This window comes from Coenobita brevimanus, chromosome 69 (genome assembly GCF_032717465.1).
Source record: "Coenobita brevimanus isolate Jiangsu-jjx chromosome 69, ASM3271746v2, whole genome shotgun sequence".
Classification (NCBI taxonomy): Eukaryota; Metazoa; Arthropoda; class Malacostraca; order Decapoda; family Coenobitidae; genus Coenobita; species Coenobita brevimanus.
Window position 1 is genome coordinate 26617656 of NC_137022.1, and position 20800 is coordinate 26638455.

General features: G+C 42.9%; 1 protein-coding gene across 1 annotated transcript in view; it reads left to right on the top strand.

Annotated features, from left to right (window-relative positions):
- Nucleotides 1-323: 323 nt before the first annotated feature.
- The window catches only part of LOC145406167 (protein FAM98A), a 38626-nt gene continuing 18149 nt past the window's right edge, over nt 324-20800 (top strand). Inside the window, exons 1-6 of the mRNA XM_080277364.1 lie at nt 324-421; nt 2918-3132; nt 9512-9666; nt 11716-11826; nt 14013-14192; nt 17355-17540. Of these exons, the coding sequence (XP_080133490.1) occupies nt 384-421; nt 2918-3132; nt 9512-9666; nt 11716-11826; nt 14013-14192; nt 17355-17540 (885 nt within the window). The 5' untranslated portion in view covers nt 324-383. The remainder of the gene's footprint in view (nt 422-2917; nt 3133-9511; nt 9667-11715; nt 11827-14012; nt 14193-17354; nt 17541-20800) is intronic.

Sequence of the window (20800 nt, forward strand, 5' to 3'; positions counted from 1 at the left end):
TCTGCATTTCACCGTCGTTGTTATTCTTTGAGAAGTAGTTACTGAACTGTTAATTTTATACTGATAGATTACAATTAATGGATGTGCAATTAATTATATTGATAATATACTTGTGAATGCTGCAGTTTGCAAATCAAGGGCTCGTCTTACTCTCATTACTTAATTATTTGATAACGGTTTTCATCCTGCACACCTACTTTTTTCCTTTCAGGACACTTGAGAAAGTTGCCGTGATATTTTTTATTAGAAACGCATAAAACAGTAATGGTATTATATGTTTTAAATGTTTTCCATCCGATCAAGACTGCCCGTGGCGGCAGCGTGGAGTTGGTGGGGCCGGGAGGAGCCCATCTGTCATCTGCCCTTATTTTGTCTTAGTTATCATGGAAAACGATATATTGGACTCATTGGAGGACTTGGGGTGAGTTCCGATGAGCACGAGATAGATAAGGTATTTAAATATGTGACAGTGAGACGATAGTGAAGCCAGAACAAGAGACCATTTATATGGCAAGGGATGGAGGAAGCATACTTTGATTACGTTGAACAATTTTGCCAGTTAGTGGCACAGCTGAGATGGGCCTCCGCTAAGTCCGGGATGCCCTTCATCTCATGACCTTCGAATGACGTATGAGAGTGTTGTGGTGGTAGCTGAGGTATCCTGGTGTTGGTGGTTCATCCGGTAGAGTGCAGAACCATTTATCTAGTTTCCGCTTAAAGTTTTCCAATTGCACATCGGTGAAGTCACGTGTATTTCAGGGTGGACAGTTGAAGAAGCGTGCCCCATTGTGTGTGAAAGTATTATGCATCAGGGAGCGTAGGTGTTGTGATGAACCGTCTGTTGTTTTTATACAGCACAAACTTCGTCTCCTAAGGTGGATGTTGTCTTGAATCCCAACGTTGGGTGCCTTTCCCTCAAGAATATATCTTCTAAACTTAATTTATTATACAGTATATCGCGCACCCATCTACATTGTAGGGAATATAGCTTCAGATGTTTGAGCCTTTACCAGTAGTTGAGATGTTGCACACCTTGGATTTGACTGGTGAAGGTGTGCTGTAGGGCTTCTTTGGTAGTGATATCTTGAATCTTGTGTGGTGACCATAGCTGGCAGCAGTACTCTGTTCTTGGTAGGACCAGGGTTTTACACGGCGTCTTCATACATACCTCATCCCTTGTCTTAAAGGTTCAGAGTATCGAGCCGCATAGCCTCCTGGCTGTTTCGGTCAATTTTTACACGCATACCTCATGCGATTTTTGACTTGTTACCATTTTCTGGTAGATTTGGTCATTTTAAGAATCTTTTCTTCTGTGACATTTCTCTCGGAAATTGATACTAAACAAGAAAAAGAAAACGCTCTGTTGGATGCCTGTTACCACATGAAACGTCCTATTTTTATAGCTAAAGGACGTTTGCCTAACCGAACCTACCTACCAAAATTACCTAACATAACCTAACCTATCAAAATTGCCTAACATAACCTACCAAAATTACGTAACCAAACCTAACCTAACCTAATATATCAAAATTACCTTACCTATCTTTGAAGCTTACCTTAATCAGTATCCTCGTCTTTGTCAAGAATTAATTTCATTGGCTGACGCAACGCACACTGGTCTGTGTTTGGTGGAAATAAGTCACGTGTGACTCTTTTATTATCAATTTCCGAGAGAATTGTCTTAGAAGAAAAGATTCTTAGAATGACCGAATCTACCAGAAAATGTTAATGAAAAGTGGAAAATCGCATGAGGTATACATGTAAAGTTTGACCGATGTTTCACTCATTTTGTTGTAGTGGTGGGTGAAGGATGCAGCTTTGCTCATGTATATCTCCAGGTCCTTTGGGCTACATGGTCCTTGTCCTGGATTCTTTGTCCACTGCAAATATAGCTTGTTGACTTTAGTTTTCTTTCCTGCTGTATCTAAGAAGTTCAAAATTATCCTCATTTAGTGTCATGTTATTGTCCTGAGATCAGTTCAGTACTTTATCCAGGTCTTGCTGTAGCTGGGTGCTATCATCTATGCCTGCGATTTTCTCGATGATTGTGGTGTCCTCAGCACAGGAGGTGGCTTCAGAGTATTCAAGGTTGAAATATCTCTTATATGTATGAAGAAAAGCAGTGGTCCCAGATCTGATCCTTGAGGTATGATACTCTGCTCTGGACCACACGTGGCTCTGACAGTAAACTTTGAACTGACACTCTCTGTATTCTCCCAATGAGGAAATTATGTAGCCACCTACCCAGTGGATCCCTAAGGCCATGTTCCTAGAGTTTATGCATCAGGGTGCCGTGGTCCACTTTGTCAAAGGCCTTTGCAAAATCTAAGTAGATGATGTCAGCCAACACTCTCAAATAGTCGGCATTCTCTCAGTTTTTGGTTCAGGGGGGAGGGAGGTGCACACAATTTTTTGACGAATTACACGAAAACTATTGGTCTTATCAGAATTCCAACAAGACCACGTGAAAGCTCGTGAAATTCTACATCTAGAAATATGCTTAGCTCTGGCATTATGGAGACAAAATTTTGTGCTAGAGTGTAAGGCAGTAATTTTGACTGTTGAACAACAGTATTCTCACCTTATTTCAGTACTCACAGTACTTTTACTCATCAGTTTTGTATGTTTTTATTAGGTTATCATATAGTATAAACATCAGGGAAGATGATGGTATACAGTCTGTACCATTATAACCAATTTCTTGGGCAAATAGAATACATGGGAATGTTTTCCTTTGTGCACAAGTCCAGCCTGCCCTCATGGCATTTTCTCTGATCATGTCACACACACTTACTGTACAGAAAACTTACAGTGCACATGAGGGTTAAATTATCTTAATGTCAGGGCGTCTCTACAGTATATGGTAGAGTGATCTGAAGAAGGCCAATAAGGACTTAATATAGTTGTTTTGCTGCAGCTTCACTGATGGTCCAAATGATGAGGCAGCTCTGCGTAGCCTGGTGGACGGCCCTGAGGGAGGTGCCCGCTGCCCCGCCTACACCCAGCTAGTGGCGTGGGCGGCAGGGGAACTGAGGGAGCTGGCTGGACTGGAGGAGATGGTCAATCCAGCCACTTCATCTGAAGACCATTCCTCCTTCCTCATGGAGCTGTCTTCATTCCTCAAGGAGCTGGGTATGTTATACATGTCTGTTGGGGACATTTTTTTGGCAGGGTACTGTACAGTAGGTCATTGTTATAAGATGCCCTTTTAACACCATAGCCATCATCTTTGATGATCATGTCTTCATGGAGCTGTCTTCATTCCTCAAGGAGCAAGGTATGGTTTCTCTCTTGGGGATGTTTTCCTTATGGGTTGTGACACATCCATGTTATATGAGAAGTTGCAGTTTCAGAATTCGGGGTTGCAGTTTAAAGTTTTGTTTCATTTTGTTTGTTTTTATAGACTCCAACATTCTTGCATGCTTCGGCCTTGGACACATAATGGCGGCTCCCCATGCTGCTCGATCTCCGGCTGCTTCCCTATTCAGTCCCTGATCCCTGAGGTCACACTCACTGACCTCGTTGCAGGTCTTTTTCGGCCAACCTCTTGCAACCCTACCTCTAACTTTAACACTTCTCACTTTCTGCCCCAATGAACTGGTTGATGGTCGATTTTTTTGTTTATTTTTTTTATTTTTTTTTAAGTGAACATTTTATTTGGGCAATAAATATGCTGAATTATCCCATGATGTAGTTAATATAACAAACCAAGGTTAAAATTTGGAGATAATGTATTAGCCTTCAAAGTTGCACAGAAAGAAGTTGATGGCATTGCGAGCATCGATTGGCCATGACGTCATAAACTGCCAAGTCCAGAGACAAAACAAGACTGTGATCCCCAGCTAAGTTGTGTGATTGTGATTCTTCTGATTAGCCAAGCTTTGCTTTGTCATGGCCAAGTCAGCAAATAACCACCATTGGTGCCTTGTTCCACTGTGCAAGAACACAAGTAGAATCACACCAGAAAACAGATTCATCACTGTTCCAAGAGACATGAAAACCAGGAAGCTGTGGTGGTGAGCAGCATCTCGGGAGTACCCCATCACAGCGGGCAACTCCTATTGTTATGAAGCAGCGTGAGGAAATACTGAATTGACAGTTATTTACCAAATCGGCACTTTTAAATGGAAAATATTATAATTTTCATCACCACATAGGTTCATGCACACTCAGTTATCTGAAATCCAGTCCGAAATTTGTGCTTAATATGACCATTAATAAAAAAAATCAGGTTTCAGAGCTAAATTTTGCTTAAGTTAGTGGATAATTACTCTTCAGATCGTCAGCATGCATTGATAGGCTTCCATCTTGCATAAATATTGATGTAAAGCATGAATAAATGTATTTGCATTGTAAATCAATATGTACACAAAACAAAAGTCTGTCAGAGCAAGTTGTCAAGCTAGAGGTGAAACACTACTGCTAACTTTAGCAATTTTTAGCCCTGTATTCTGAATTTTATTAATAATCAAATTAAACTAAAATTTTTGACTGGATTTCAGATAATTAGGTGTGGATGAACCTATTTAGTGATAAAAATTATAATAGCCTAACATACACAGCTTAACCTAACAGTCACCTATCAAGCAAAACCAACCCTAACTTTGACGTAAGCCGTTGGTAGGGATGTGAAAATCTTATTTTCCAGATCAAACTGGCTGTTAATAAGATGTTCAAACATCACCTGTAAATAAGACCAAGAAATCAGATAACCAAATACTCCACAGAAGTCTAGCTGTCCATGGTGAAGCCTGTCCAGGAGGAAAAAACATTGAAACATTTCAGTCTTTGTGACATCTTCCATATGTACAGTATTACTGCCCAGTTTCAGGGCTGTATGCCCCTGGAGTCAAACCTAGCAATACTTATACTGATTCAATTCACAAATCACTTCACTTTATCAAATGTAATCTTTGTGCCACCAAGTTATCTTGCAGGTACCTGGTTGTCACAAGGTTTGCCATCACTACTAATCTCTCTAAAACCAACAAAACTCATCACTAAAGCGCAAGCATAGCATACTTGATCCTTAAGAGAGCTATCACACTAAGTCTTACATACCTAGCATGATAAAAACAGCTGAATATCACAGAAATCTTACATGTACTGAAGTATGATTCTCAGACATTGTTGTGAGTGGCTGTCAGCTTTGGCCCTGGTATGGGTTGTGATGTCACAGTGAGGGTGCATCAGTTTCACGCGAGGTATGATAATCAACCTTGATTGACTTTTTTTTTTACCTCTGGGGGTAGGGGGGTTTCAAGAACACTCACCTAGTATCCCTGCTTGTTGTACAAGGCGACTAAAAGGATTGGTGGTGGGTTAGTGCCCCACCCCGTAAAAAGAGCTAACTAAACAAGTGAATAAAGCGCCTCGGACCAGGACGGACCATACGTTGACGACTAAGGAATGGACAAAGGACATTCTTAGGGTGGGGACGTGGAGTGTGAGAGGAGTGACTGAAGAAGTGAAAGAGGGAGATTGTGCAGGTGCTTAAGGATGCAAGAGTGGATATATGTGGATTGACTGAAACTAAATGGAAAGGTGAAAGGGTGAGAGAATGGGAATATGGTTTAGGAATATATGTAGGAGTTACTGAGAATGAGAGGGCATGAGAGGGAGTATGTCTGATGATAAGCAAGAAGTGGAAGGAGAATATAAGAGAGTATGGAACAGTGGGTGCCAGGATTGTATGGGTTAGGATGAAAGTAGGTATACGAGTGTGGGCGATTGTGTGTGCGTATGCACCGACAGAGGACCGAGTGGCAGGAGTGAAAGATGAGTTTTGGGTGAGTGTAGAAGCATGTATGGACAAGTTTGAGAGGAGTGAGAGAATGTTTTTGATTGGAGACATGAATGGCAATGTTGGGAATGAACGAGTGGATGGAGTGGTTGGTCAGTGGGGTGTGCCAGCTGAAGTAGATGGGAATGGTAGTGCTTTGTTGGACATCTGTGCTGGTAAGGGGTTAGCAATAGCCAACACCTACTTTCGGCATAAGATGATCCACAGGTATACATGGAGGGTTATGGGGAGGATGGATGGTGAACTTGTTGAACAAAAGGCAATGATAGACTACGTGAGTGTGGATGAGCGAATGAGAAGACAAGTGGTGGATGCAAGAGTGTGGAGAGGGTGGGGAAATGGAGTCTTGGACCATCACTTAGTGATGGCCAAGGTAAAGCTGCAATGAAAATGGTCGAAGACACGAAGGGGAAGACAGGAGGAAACAGCTTGTTTGAGAAGAGTGGAGAAATTGCAAGACAGTGAGAGAATGGCAGAGTATAAGAGCATAGTGGAAGAAAGATTAGGAAGGTATGAGTCAGAGCAGATGAAAGGGGCGGAAGACATATGTAAGATATTCACGGAAGAGATAGGTGCATCTTGTGAGTTGGTTTGTGGAGTGAGGAGGAGATGTGTGCAATGGACAGCATGGTGGAATGATGAGGTGAAACGAGCTGTGGAACAAAAGAAGAATGCATATAGTGAATGGTTGGTGAGTAGAGGTAGAGGAGAAGATGAGAGAGAGAAGAGAGAGGTATATGTGATCAAGAGAAGGGAGATGGAGAGATTGGTGAAGGAGAGTAAGAAGAACGTGGATGAAGAATTTGGGAGGAATCTGAATGTGAAATGGAGAGAGAGTAAGAAATTGTTTTGGAAGGAGGTAAAGAAAGTAAGGCAGTGTGAAAGGGGAAATAGAAGTGGAGTGAAAGATAGGAATAATAGATTGTTGGTGGAGAAGAGAGAGAGAAATTGAGGAGATGGAAGGAGCACTTTGAGGATTTGTTGAATGTAGAGAGTGAGAGTAGTGCGAGTATAAGTGGTTAGGGAATGCCTGGGAGAAGGAGAGATGAGAGGAGGGAGGAAGAGATCAGTAGGGTGGAAATAGTGGAAGCAATGAAGAAGATCACGATGGGAAAGGCCCCAGGAATTGATGGAGTGTGGTGAAATGCTGAGGTATGGGGGTGAGATTGTTGTGGAGTGGATATGGAAGTTGTATAAATTGGCTTGGGAAGAGGGAAGGGTTCCAGAGGACTGGAAATCAGGTATAATTGTTCCTTTATACAAAGGAAAAAGGGAGAGAGAAGTATGTGGTAACCATAGGGGTATTTGCCTTCTTAGTGTGACTGGAAAAATATATGGTAGAATACTCATTGATAGGGTTAGGCTTATAACAGAGGAGCTAGTTGGAGAAGAACAAGGGGGATTTAGGAAGGAAAAAGGGTGTGTAGATCAGATATTTGTTCTAAGATGTTTAGTGGAGAAGTATGTAGAGAAGGGAAAGAAAGTGTATGCTGCCTTCATGGACTTGGAGAAAGCTTGTGACAATAGACAGACAAGGTATGTGGAAGGTACTGAGAATGTATGGAGTGGAGAGGAAATTATTGAGAGCTGTGAAGAGTATGTACAAAGGAGCTAGGGCTACGGTGCGAGTGGATGGTGAGCTGAGTGAGTTCTTTGATCTCAGTGTAGGACTGAAACAGGGTTGTGTGGTTCTCCATGGCTGTTTAATATATACATGGATGGGGTTGTAAAGGAGGTGCAAGGTAGGGTAGTGGATGTGGGGCAGGCTCTAATGAATGAGGATGAGATTTGGAAGATTCCAGTGTTGTTGTTTGCTGATGATACAGTATTGTTGAGTGAAGATGAATGGGAGTTGCAAGGTTTGGTGAATGAATTTGGGACAGTGTGTAGGAAGAGGAATCTGAAAGTTAATGTAAACAAGAGTAAAGTTATGGTGTTTGAGAGAAATGAAGTCACAGAATGCACGGTGAGGTTGGATGGCGAGGATATGGAGAATGTGAGTACATTCAAGTACTTGGGTAGTGTGATGAGTAAGGATTGAACTTTGGGGGATGAAGTGCATGAAAGGGTACAGCAGGGAAGGAAGGTTGTTGGTTCACTGAAAGCAGTGATGGGAGAGAGGGAGGTGAGTATGGAAGTTAAGAAGTCACTGCATGATAGTATTGTGATTTCTACCCTGATGTATGGAAGTGAGGCATGGACCATGCAAGAGGGGAACAAGTCAAGAGTGAGATTAGTGGAAATGAGCTACTTGAGAGGAGCATGTGGAGTGACATGGAGGGACAGGTTGACAAATGAAGAAGTGAAAGAACGTTGTGGGGTGGACGTGGATATGGTTGAGAAGATTAGGAGAAATACACTGAGGTGGTTCAGACATGTGGAGAGAATGGAGAATGAACGACTAACTAAGAAGGTGTATGTAGGTGAGGTGGAGGGAAGGAGAGGGAGGGGAAGACCGAGGATGAGGTGGAGGGATGGAGTTGAGATGTATATGAGGGAGGGTGGGAGTGAGTTGGGGGAGGGTAGTCAAATGGTGGGTGACAGAACGACTTGGAGGCGTTTTGTCTGCAGCCACCCTTTGCGGGATTAGGGCGTCAGGCGATAGGTAGATAGATAGCAAATATTAAATAGAAGAGAAAAAATAATGATGTTCTGATGATCACGAGTGCCCATTTTATTACTTATGTAACTTGTACATGGCCGTCAACCAGTCCCCCATCCTTTCCACATGCTGAAAAGTGTCAATTTTTTATTTTTTCTCACTCTCCAATCAGTTTTAGTCAACATGGAGTACACTATTTGAATTGAAGAGTTTAGCCTATAGCCATCATTAGCTTCATTATTGTATAACATCTCCCCAAAAGAGAAGAAAATAATACAAAGTAAGAATACAGCAGAGTACAGTACAGTATTAGTATTAATATTCTGTCTTAGTATTCTTTATTGAAGCTTGCTCACGGAATCTACTGATGGATGATGATGATGATGATATTTTGGCATTGTTGTTTATTGTCAACTTGTTTGTATGGCTTGCTGATGGATGATGATGATGATGGTGTGCCCATGCATTATTATCAAATGTATGTTTTGTCATGTCTTAGTTTTTTTTATGTATTTATCATGTATGTTAGTTATTATCAGGTTCAAGAAGTTAGGTTTTGTGTCATGTCTGCTATTGATTACCAAGTTTAAGATACTGTGTCATGCCTTTAGGTGATGAAAATGTGTATTGTATTTTGTCAGAATATTTATTGGCAGGTTTTTTAACATGACCTGCTGACAGATGAATATGTTTAGCCACTAGTTTTCCCTCCATTTTTTATTGCCATATTGCAGACATGACAATCTTGTTTTATGACTATTATCTCTTGCCGGATTAAAAGTACATCGTCAAGTCTGATACTTCTCAGGTTCAAGATAGTGTGTCATGTTCCTTATTTCCAGGTTGAAGATGTGTCATGTGTTTATATAATGTTGGGTTGAAGGTAGTATGTCATACTCCTCATATTGAAAGCATTATGTAATTTTTTGTCACCAGATTGACCACCTAGCCTGCTAAGCTAAGATAATGTTTCCTACTCCTTATTTACGTTGAAAGTATTATGTCATATCTGTTATCACCAGGTTGCCCACATTTCCTGCCAAGATAATGTTTCATAACCCTTACTGGTATTGAAAAATGCTACTATGTCTGTTATTCATCATCAGGGTGCCCACATAGCCTGCTGACGGAGGGGGCAGTGAGTCAGCGTCTAGGCACTCCTGAGTCCCGCCTCCTACTGCTGGACTTCCTACTGGCAGAACTGATGGCTGCTCGTATGGTGGCTGCAGCTTCGCCGGACCAGGGCATTACTGTGCAGATGGTGGGTGGGGCAGTGAAAAGTGGGCAGCAGAGGTAATAGATGAAGGAAAAAGTAGGAAGTAGATCAGTGATTAGTGAAGGGATGCACAGTACTATATATTCTGTTGTACACAGACTGCTGGAATGAAGATGTGAGACAAACTGTGGCACAAAAGAAGAAAACATTTAGTTGATGGGAAGCAGAGGCAGGGAGGAAGTTGAGAGATGGAAGAGAGAGTTATATGTAGAGAGGTGAAAAGATTAAGTACGAGAGAGTAAGAAGAGAATGGATTAAGAATTGGGAAAGAATTTGAGTGTAACGTGAAGGGAATGTAAGAAAATGTTCTGGCAGGAGGTAAAGAGGGTTAGACAGGGTGATAAGGAAATCAGTAAGGGAGTGAAAGATAAAAATGGTAAATTGATACTGGAGAAGGAAAAAGTGTGCAGATGGAGAGAACACTTAAAGGAACTGTTAAATATAGAGAATGAAAGTAATGCGAGTGTAAGTGGCTGGGAGGAAGGAGGTGAGAAGGGAGGAAGAGATCAGTAGGATGGAAGTTGTGGAAGCAGTGAAGAAAATCAAAATGGGGAAGGCCCCAGGAATTGATGGAGTGTGTGGTGAAATGATGAATCATTGGGTAGAGATAGTAGTAGCATGCCTATGGAAGATGTGAAGATTGGCCTGAGAGGAAGGTAGAGTCCCGGAGGATTGGAAGTCCATCCCTCATCCAATCCTACATTGCCCCATGAGGAGCGTAGGAGCCCGGGGCTAGGCAGTTGGTCCCGACATTTAAGATGAGAGTGACCAGCCCCACTCATCCCTGAGTGGCATTACATGAGCAGTCAACCTCAACTACCACTTGGATGTAAACCTTCACTGTCTCAATCTAATTAGAGTGCAATAATTACCCACCAAACCACCAGGCACCAAAATTAGGTTATATGGTTACCACCCAGCATAGTAACTGGTTTCCTGGTGTACGGAGAACCATTTGGCCTGTCACTCAGTGTAGAGTCACCCACAGGCAGAAGGAAGGAAAGAAGAGGGAGTGTAAAGTCACCCATAGGCAGAAGAACAAGGAGAGAAAGATAGAAGGGGATGGAAGGAAAGAAGGATGGAGGAGAGGAAAGGGCAGACACCCGAGAGCAGCACTACATCGCGTGAGTGGATGATTAGCCCCCCCACCTGCCACAAAAGGATTGGAAGTCAGATTAATTATTCCCTAGTGCAAATAAAAAGGAGAAAAGAAATGTGTGGTAATCATAAGGGCATTTATCTGTTTAGTGTAATAGGAAAAGTATATGGTAGGATACTTACTGACAGCATTAGGGAAATAACAGACGAATAAGTTGGAGAAGAACAGGGAGGTTTTAGGAGGGGAAGAGGTGTAGATCAGATATTCATCTGTAGATCTTTAGTGGGAAACTCAAGAGAAGGGAAAGAAGTTGTATGCAGCCTTCATGGAGTTGGAGATAGCATATGACAGAGTGGATAGACAGGGAATGTGGATAATACTAAAGAATATATGGATAAAATGGAAAGTTGTTGAATGCCATGAAGAGTATGTATGAGGTGCTAAGGCTCTAGTGCGTGTGGATAGTGAACTAAGTGAATTTTTCTGTCTGAATGTTAGATTGAAACAGGGATGTCATGTCTCCATGGTTGTTCAGTCTGTATATGGATGGAGTTATAAAAGAGGTAGAAGATAGGGCACTGGATGTTGGGGCTGCCCTAATGAGAGAGGGCAGTGTTTGGAAATTCCCTGTGCTGTTAAGTGAAGATGAAGTGGAGCTGTAAGGCTTGGTGGATGAGTGTGGGAGAGTGTGTAAGAAATGGAATCTAAAGGTGAATGTAGGGAAGAGTGAAGTTATGGTATTCGAGAGCAGCGACGTCAGTGAATGTACAGTGAGGTTGGATGAGGAGGAAATAGAAAATGTGAGAGCATTTAAGTACTTAGGTAGTGTGATTAGTAAGAATGGAAGTTAAGAGGGTGAAGTGCATTCATACATATACTTTCAAATGTATCACGTTCAAAATACTTAGGAAAAAACTGTGCTCTCTTACCCCCAGCGTGAGAGTGAGCAGGCAGGGGATCTGAAGAGCATGCTAATTGCCCTGGGGTTTCCTAAACCCCCAGCCAACATCACACCACAGCAGCTGTTTAACAAGGTTGAGCAGAAAGTAAGTCAGTTCACTCCTTATCTCCTTCCTTGGGCTGTGTATAGGAGTATCTCAGCATCTTAACTCTGTGATAATGCAGGAGATAATAGATATATACATTTTGTTGTGACAAGGATAATTAAACAAAATATTGTAGCCTACCAGGAAACAAGTGGGACTAACATACACCCACTGCAAACTGACTTAGGACCTACACACAGAATTGCTATGGGAGAGTTGTCTGTCTTTGCTTTGTGTTTCCACCTCTGCCAAGTTAATTTTTTGGGCAAGAACTAACTGGCAACTCCTCTGGTGTTGGTGGGAGGTGGTGAAACACTCAGCACATCAGTGCTTGCCCAGAAGTGAGAGTGGGAGTACAGTATGTGTTCCTGTCACTCCTAGCTTGCACCTCCCTCTTTTTTCGTATGCATTACTGTTTGCCCTGTTATTTTCCTATAGTTGTCATACCTGGAAAGTACTGCTCAAGGGATGAGAGGGTCTGTATCATTGCATGGAGGCAGGATAATGTCCCTATCATCATGATTTGTGAACGTACTGGACGCGCAAAGTCGACCGTCACGAAGATTCTTGCTGCAACGCACGGCTTGCCATCTGATGTCGTACCAGAGCACAAGCATGGTGATGGAAAGAAGAGGATGGCTTCCAGAGATACAGATATGCTTCTGAAGAGGGAAGTAATCAAGAATCGTCGACTGACAGCAGCAGAATTGAAGAGAATGCATCCCCAGCTGTTATAAGACGTCTCAATTCAAACTATCCGACATAGCTTATAGAAGGAGCTGGGTTTGCCAAGACGCATTGCAGCCAAGAAACCGATTCTCACTGACTGCATGAAGAAGCGGCGCATTCACTTTGCCAAGAAGTACGCACACTGGACATAGGATAAGTGGAGAAAAGTTATGTTTTCCGATGAAGGCACATTTCAAGTGTTCTAGGTGCGTTCTGCCAAGGTTTATCGCCCTGCCTCCCATAGTCGACATGACCCTGCTTACACGGTGCTGACTGTTAAGCACCCACAATCAGTAATGGTATGGGGGTGTTTCTCAGGTGAAATGGGAAGGGGAGGCCTCTACTTTCTTCCAAAAAACTTGATGATGAATGGTGGCTGGTACATTCAAGTTCTGAAAGACAGTTTGTTAAACTTTTTCGCTATTCATGGGTGCGACTTTTTCATGCACGATTCAGCTCCATGTCACAAGTCAAGAAAGGTGATAAAATGGCTTCAGGATAATCGGATTGAGGTCCTCAACTGGCCTGGCAACAGTCCGGATCTAAATCCGATAGAAAACTGCTGGGCAAAGATGAAGAAAATCATGGCAGAGAAGAAGACACCCAATCTGGACAACCTTGAGACTGAATTGACAAATGTTTGGTGCAAAGAAATGTCCTTAGATTACTTTAGAGATTTAAGTGATTCCATGCCAAAATGCAGCCAACCGGTCCTGAAAAACAAGGGAAACATGATTTCATATTAATGAATGGCATTTCATGAACAAATATTGTGATATACTGTACTATGATTTCTGTGTTTTTAACACCTTCTGGGGGGAGGGCCTGTTTTTAACACCTTCTGGGGGGAGGGCCTAAGTCAATTTGTGGTAGCAGTAATTTGTTATTATTTTGATGTATTGACTAATTTTATCATCATCTAATTCTGTGTTGCTCCATGAGGAGCATAGGATCCCGGGGCTAGGCAAGTTGGTCCTGGCATATAAGATGAGAGTGACCAGCCTTACTCATCCCTGAGTGGCATTACATGAGCAGTAAACTCCAACCATCCCTTGGATATAAACCTGCACAGGCTTAATCCAATTGGAGCACCTTAATTACCCACCAGGCACCATAGTTTGTTTTATGGTTACCTTCCAGTGTAGTTAATGGTTTCCTGGTGTACAGGAAACCATTTGGCTCGTCACTTAGTGCAGAGTCACCCATAGACAGAAGGAAGAAGAAAGAATGAAGGAAAGAAAGACAGAAGAGGAAGGAAGGGAGGAAAGGACAGCCATCAGAGAGCAGCACTGCGTTAAGTGAGTGGATGGTGAGTGCCCCCATCTACCACCTTAACAGAAGTATGTTTGCCATAACTATGCCATTGCTACCAATGTTGCTGTAATCCTTTTAGTTATGTTGTATCTTACCCCATCCAGAGGTGAAAAGAGAGTCATGATGATGATGATTTTGCGCAGGTGAATGATGTGAGGAGCAAGGCACACCCATCATTGATAGGTAAGCCTCTGTTCAATGGGCAACTGTCTGAAAAGCAGTGGGCAATGCTGGACCAGATGCAGCGTGAGATGCAGGCTGAGTATCGCATGAGGCGGCAGATGATGATCAAGCGTCTTGATGTCACAGTACAGTCCTTCCAGGTGAGCACATTCAGTTTGCACAACTTTTCACTTTCCTGCATTTTTTTTTTTTTTTTTTTTTTTTTTTTTTTTTTTTTTTTAATGTGAGGAAGATGGAACCAAAGGCCATGAGCCCGCAATAACTGTTCCCTTCAAGAGAAAAACAAAATACAAGAGAGAGCCAAATTCAAGATCCAATCATTTCAAAATGCCTAGACACACTTCGTTCGAAAGACTGGAGATCATAGGAAGCAGGAAATACAGACAGAGTTGACCTGTTGCATAAATGAAGAACTGGGAGTAATGGTTAACTCTTGCATTAGAGAGTTGGACAGAAAAGGGATGAGAGTTTGCTGCTAGACGGGTGCTACGCGTCTGTTGTAGAGGTGGAAGAATGCATGCAGACAGTTCAGAGGAGCAGTGACCATTGAAGTTGCGATAGAAAAGAGAAAGATGCAACAGTGTGGCCAAGAGACAGAGGTTGAAGGGAGGCAGTAAGAGGAGGAGAGTTAGAGCACACGGGCGGATATAACCCGTGTATAGAGTCAACAATTGCGCAGGGGTAAAGAAGGAACGGAGTCAGCTTAGCATGGCCAATCTCTTAGAAGCAGATTTTACAAGAGATGTAATATGATCTTTCCAAGACAAGTCCCGAGTAAATGAAACCCCAGGCATGTTTAAGGGTGATGCAGGATTAAGCTGAATATTATTAAACATTAGTGGGTACACCTGTGGAAGATTCTGTTGGATTAATTGGTGTAAGAACTGAGTCTTTGATGCATTAAAAACAACAAGATTATTTTTACCCCAGTCAGAGATGCGAGCCAAGTCAGACATTAGGTGTGCCATAGCCTCATCCCTTGTTTGTTGAAGTAACTGCTGAGATGAACGTTACGGAAACCGAATGGAAAGGTGAAGGGTGGAGTCATCAGCGTATGAGTGGATAGGGTTAGATGTACAGCTTAGAAGGTCATTGATGAATAAAAAGAAGAGAGTTGATGATAGGACAGAGCCCTGAGGAACACCACTGTTGATAGATCTAGGAGAAGAACGATGGCTTTCTACAACAGCGGCTATAGAACGACCAGAAAGGAAGCTAGAGATGAAGGCACAGATAGAATGATAGAAACTGTAAGAGGGCTGTTTGGAAATTAAAGATTTAATCCAGACTCGATCGAAAACCTTTGAGATGCCAAGTGCAATGGCATAGCTTTCGCCAAAGTCCCTAAAAGAACATGATCAGGAGTCTGAAAGGTAGGTGAGAAGATCGCCAGTGGTGTGTCCCTGACGGAACCCATACTGACAATCAGAAAGAAGGTTGTGATAGGAAAGATGCTTTAAAATTTTTCTGTTGAGAATTGACTCGAAAACTTTTGAGATACAGGATGTTAAACCAATTGGACGATAGTTAGAGGGTTGGGAATGGTCACCCTTCTTTGGGACTGGCTGAATGAAAGCGAACTTCCAGCAAGAAGGAAAGTTACAAGTTTGAAAGACAGAGGCGAAAGAGTTTGCCTAGGCAGGGTGTAAGCATAGAAGCACAGTTCTTGAGAACAACAGGAGGGACTCCATCAGGCCCATATGACTTGTTAGTATTGAGGCCTGTGATGGCAGAAAATACATCAGCTGAAGAAATTTTAATGTCAACGATAAGGAAGTCAGAGGGGGGAAGTGATGGAGGAACAGCACCGGAATTGTCTAAGGTGGAATTGGAGGAGAAAGTCTGAGTGAAGAGATCTGCTTTATCAGTAGAAGAAATAGCTACAGAGCCATCAGAGTAGAAAAGAGGAGGGAAGGATGATGAGGTAAAGTTGTTAGAAAGATTGTTATGTCGCTCGGATTGGCATTCGTTTTGTTTCATTTCATTTTTAAAGGCTCCAACATGCTTGCTTGCTTCGGCCTTGGTCACCTAATGACAGCTCTCCATGCTGCACGATCCATTGCAGCCTCCTTGTTCAGTCCCATAACCCTGAGGTCACACTTAATGACCTCGTCCCATGTCTTTTTCTCGGCCTACCGCTCATAACCCCAACCCCAATATTAACACTTCTCACCATCCTCACCCAGTTATCATCCCCCATCCTCTCCACATGTCCAAACCATCTCAATCTACCTCTCCTCATCACAACACCAATACACTCCAGTCCCATCCTACCTCTCAACTCTTTCATCGTATACCCAGCCCCCCCAGACCTTGCACACAGGGACGCACTACACATTCACCTAATCATTGTCATTTCTGTACGTCTGAGCCGGCGAATATCCTCCTCCTTTACTGCCCAGGTCACACTACCACACAGCATTATGCTCCTAACACATGCTGCATACAGAGATCCCTTAGCACGTAGGGAGAGTCATCTCAATGTCAGGAGAGGCAAGAGCTCCCTGACCTTCTTCCAACCACTTCTCACCCTTGCCACAGAGCTAGCTCCAGCCCCACCTCCAGCACACAACATGTCTCCCAAATAACAAAACTCTTCCACACACTCAAGAGATTCACCGCAAGTTCAACTCTTTCACGCCTGACAATCTCCACCTGCTCTCCCTGACACTTCGTACACATCAAATCGTCATTGCGTAAAATATAATGTACCCCAAAGTATGCACAGCTTTACTCTTTTCTGTGCTCACAATTTTTTCCCTCATTTGTAGTGCACGTAACTTAAACCCAACCTCACCTTCCCATTCTTAGTTCTGTATGCTCAGATCTAAAATTCTTTCCTCTTAACTACCCTACTTTCACTTCCAAAGACAATTACATTTCTTGGGGAATGATGATCAAGCATCTTGATGTTATTGTACAGTCTCTGCAGGGGAGACCTTCAAGCTTTGCAGAACTGAGATCCACAAACAAAATTATGATCATTATCCTGATGCACAATACTGTATTTGTTTTTACAAGGACAAAGAAAGATGAATGACAGGGTACCAGTATTCTGTCCTTCAGAGCGGCATAGCACATCCAACTTGCTATTCATATTTTTCAGTGCTTAGATCCACGTACATCTCTCTCATTAACTTCCCAAATTTCTTGGAAGAATATTACACTTAGCATATTTCCTTAAATTCTTCAATCCACTTCTGACCATAAATAAGCTAATCCCCTAAGAATCTTACATTTAGCAATATATCCTTAAATTTTTCAAACCACTTCTTAAGCAAGTCCCTTATCACCCTCCTCAGTGGTCAGACAAGGCCAAACAGCGAGAGGATGAGCTGACTAAGGCATTCCGGACTCGACGCGACCAGATGAAGGAGGAGCCAGGGGTGAGTGTGGGGGATATACTAGCTGCTCGGGAGGACTTGGCTGTTCTTGAGAAGACCAGTAGCGCCTCCGTACGAAAGCAGACCAAAACACCGCTCAATAAGGTCAGTCTTGGAAAAGGGTAATGTCATGTTGTGCTGTCCTGTTTATGAACCCCTGCCAGACATTTATTCCATAGAAAGTGCACATCTCAGAGACATGCTTGCACTTAACCAGACGACAAAGTGGTCACCATCCTTCTCTGCTTTGGTACCAACATAAACCACAGCTCTCAAACAATCCAGTATACACACGTAGTGCATCCCCTTGTACCACAATACATTTATTTCATGCATCCCAATTTTACAACAGAGAGTCCTTCAGCATAGCCTCAACAAAAGATCTCTGGAAGTGCCCCCTTTTTTTTTTTTTTTTTTTTTTTTTTTTTTTTTTTGCGAGGAAGAAGGAACCAAAGGCCATGAGCCCGCAGTAACAGTTCCCTCCAAGAGAAAAACAAAATACAATATAGAGCCAAATTCAAGATCCGATCATTTTGAGATGCCTGGACACACTGCGTTTGAAAGACTGGAGATCATAGGCAGCAGGAAATACAGACAGAGGGAGACAGTTCCAGAGTTGACCTGTTGCATAAATGAAAGACTGGGAGTAACGGTTAATTCTTGCATTAGAGAGTTGGACAGAAAAAGGATGAGAGTCTGCTGCCAGACGGGTGCTACGCGCCCGTCGTAGAGGTGGAGGAATGCAAGCAGACAGTTCAGAGGAGCAGTGACCATTAAAGTAGCGATAGAAAAGAGATAAAGATGCAACAGTGCGGCGAAGAGACAGAGGTTGAAGGGAGTCAGTAAGAGGAGGAGAGTTAATGAGACGAAAAGCCTTTGACTCCACCCTATTGAGAAGAGCTGTATGTGGGGAGCCTCCCCACACATGAGAGTTGTACTCCACACAGGGGCGGATAAAACCCCTGTATAGAGTCAACAATTGCGCAGGGGTAAAGAAAGAGCGGAGTCGGCTTAGCACACCCAATCTCTTGGAAGCAGATTTTACAAGAGATGTAATATGATCTTTCCAAGATAAGTCCCGAGTAAATGAAACCCCAAGCATGTTCAAGGATGATGTAGGATTAAGCTGAATATTATTAAACATTAGTGGGTATACCTGTGGAAGATTTTGTCGGGTTGAAAGGTGTAAGAACTGAGTCTTAGATGCATTAAAGACAACCATATTATTTTTACCCCAGTCAGAGATACGAGCCAAGTCAGACATTAGGTGTGCCATAGCCTCATCCCTTGTTTGTTGAAGTAACTGTTGAGATGGGCGTTGCGGGAACCGAATGGAAAGGTGAAGGGTGGAGTCATCAGCATATGAGTGGATAGGGTTAGATGTACAGCTTAGAAGATCATTGATGAATAAAAGGAAGAGAGTTGGTGATAGGACAGAGCCCTGAGGAACACCACTGTTGATAGATCTAGGAGAAGAACGATGGCCGTCTATAACAGTGGCTATAGAACGACCAGAAAGGAAGCTAGCGATGAAGGCACAGATAGAAGGATAGAAACCGTAGGAGGGCAGTTTGGAAATTAAAGATTTATGCCAGACTCGATCGAAAGCCTTTGAGATGTCAAGTGCAATGGCAAAGCTTTCGCCAAAGTCCCGAAAGGAGGATGACCAGGAGTCTGAAAGGTAGGTGAGAAGATCGCCAGTGGTGTGTCCCTGACGGAACCCATACTGACAATCGGAAAGAAGGTTGTGATAGGAAAGATGCCTTAAAATTTTTCTATTAAGAATTGACTCGAAAACTTTTGAAATACAGGATGTTAAAGCAATTGGACGATAGTTGGAGGGTTGGGAGTGGTCACCCTTCTTTGGGACTGGCTGAATGAGAGCAAACTTCCAGCAAGAAAGAAAGGTACAAGTTGACAGACAAAGACGAAAGAGTTTGCCTAGGCAGGGTGTAAGCACAGAAGCACAGTTCTTGAGAACAACAGGAGGGACCCCATCAGGCCCATATGCCTTGTTAGTACTGAGGCCAGTGATGGCAGAAAATACATCAACTGAAGAAATTTTAATGTCAGCCATGAGGAAGTCAGAGGGGGGAAGTGATGGAGGAACAGCACCGGAATCGTCTAAGGTAGAATTGGAGGAGATAGTCTGTGTGAAGATATCTGCTTTATCAGTAGAAGAAATAGCTACAGAACCATCAGAGTAGGAAAGAGGAGGGAAGGATGATGAGGTAAAGTTGTTAGAAAGATTTTTGGCAAGATGCCAGAAGGAGCGGGAAGAATTCGAGTTGGAGAGTTGAGAGCATTTAGTATGGATGAAATTATTTTTAGTAGAGCGAAGAACAGACTTAGCACGATTCCGGGCAGAAACGTAAAGATGATGTGATTCAGGGGTGGGTTGGCTCTGGTACCTTTTGTAGGCCCTCTCCTTGTTGCGGACAGCATTAGAACAAGGGTGATTAAACCAAGGCTTTCTTGCATTAGTCAAAGGATATGAGAAAGGAATGTATGCTTCCATGCCTGAGAGAATAACCTCCGTAATGCGCAAGGCACACTCAGATGGCTCACGGCCATGGAAGCAATAATCATTCCAGGGAAAATCAAAGAAGTACTGCCTGAGGGCCTCCCAGTCTGCGGCTCCAAAATGCCACAGACGACGTTTCTCTGGAGGGTCCACAGGCCATACCGGAGTGATAGGACAGGTTAAGGTAATAAGGTTGTGATCGGAGGAGCCCAACGGAGAGAAAAGATTAACAGAGTAAGCAGAAGGATTAGTTGTGAGGAAGAGGTCAAGTATGTTGGAGCTCTCTCCAAGGCGGTCAGGGATACGGGTAGGGTGCTGTACAAGCTGCTCTAGGTCATTAAGGATAGAAAAGATGTAGGCTTGTTCACCAGGTGGATCCGTGAAAGGAGAGGAGAGCCAAAGGTGGTGGTGAACATTGAAATCTCCAAGAATGGAGATTTCAGAGAAAGGAGAAATGGATAGAATGTGTTCCATCGTAGAAGTAAGATAGTCGAAGAATTTTTGATAGTCAGTAGAATTAGGGGATAAGTAAACAGCACAGATATATTTAGTCAGAGAATGACAGGAAAGCCGAAGCCAGAGTGTGGAGAATTCAGAAGAATCAAGTTCAGGAACACGAGAGCAAGATAAGTCGTTGCGTATATATACACAACAGCCACCTTTGGCTTTGAAATGAGTATAGAGAAAGTAGGAGGATACAGAAAAGGGTTTGCTGTTAGTTGCCTCAGACAGCTGAGTCTCCGTTAGAAAAAGAAGGTGAGGTTTAGAGGAGGAGAGGTGGTGCTCAACAGAGCGAAAGTTAGAGGAAAGGCCGCGAATGTTGCAGAAATGAAGAAGAAGA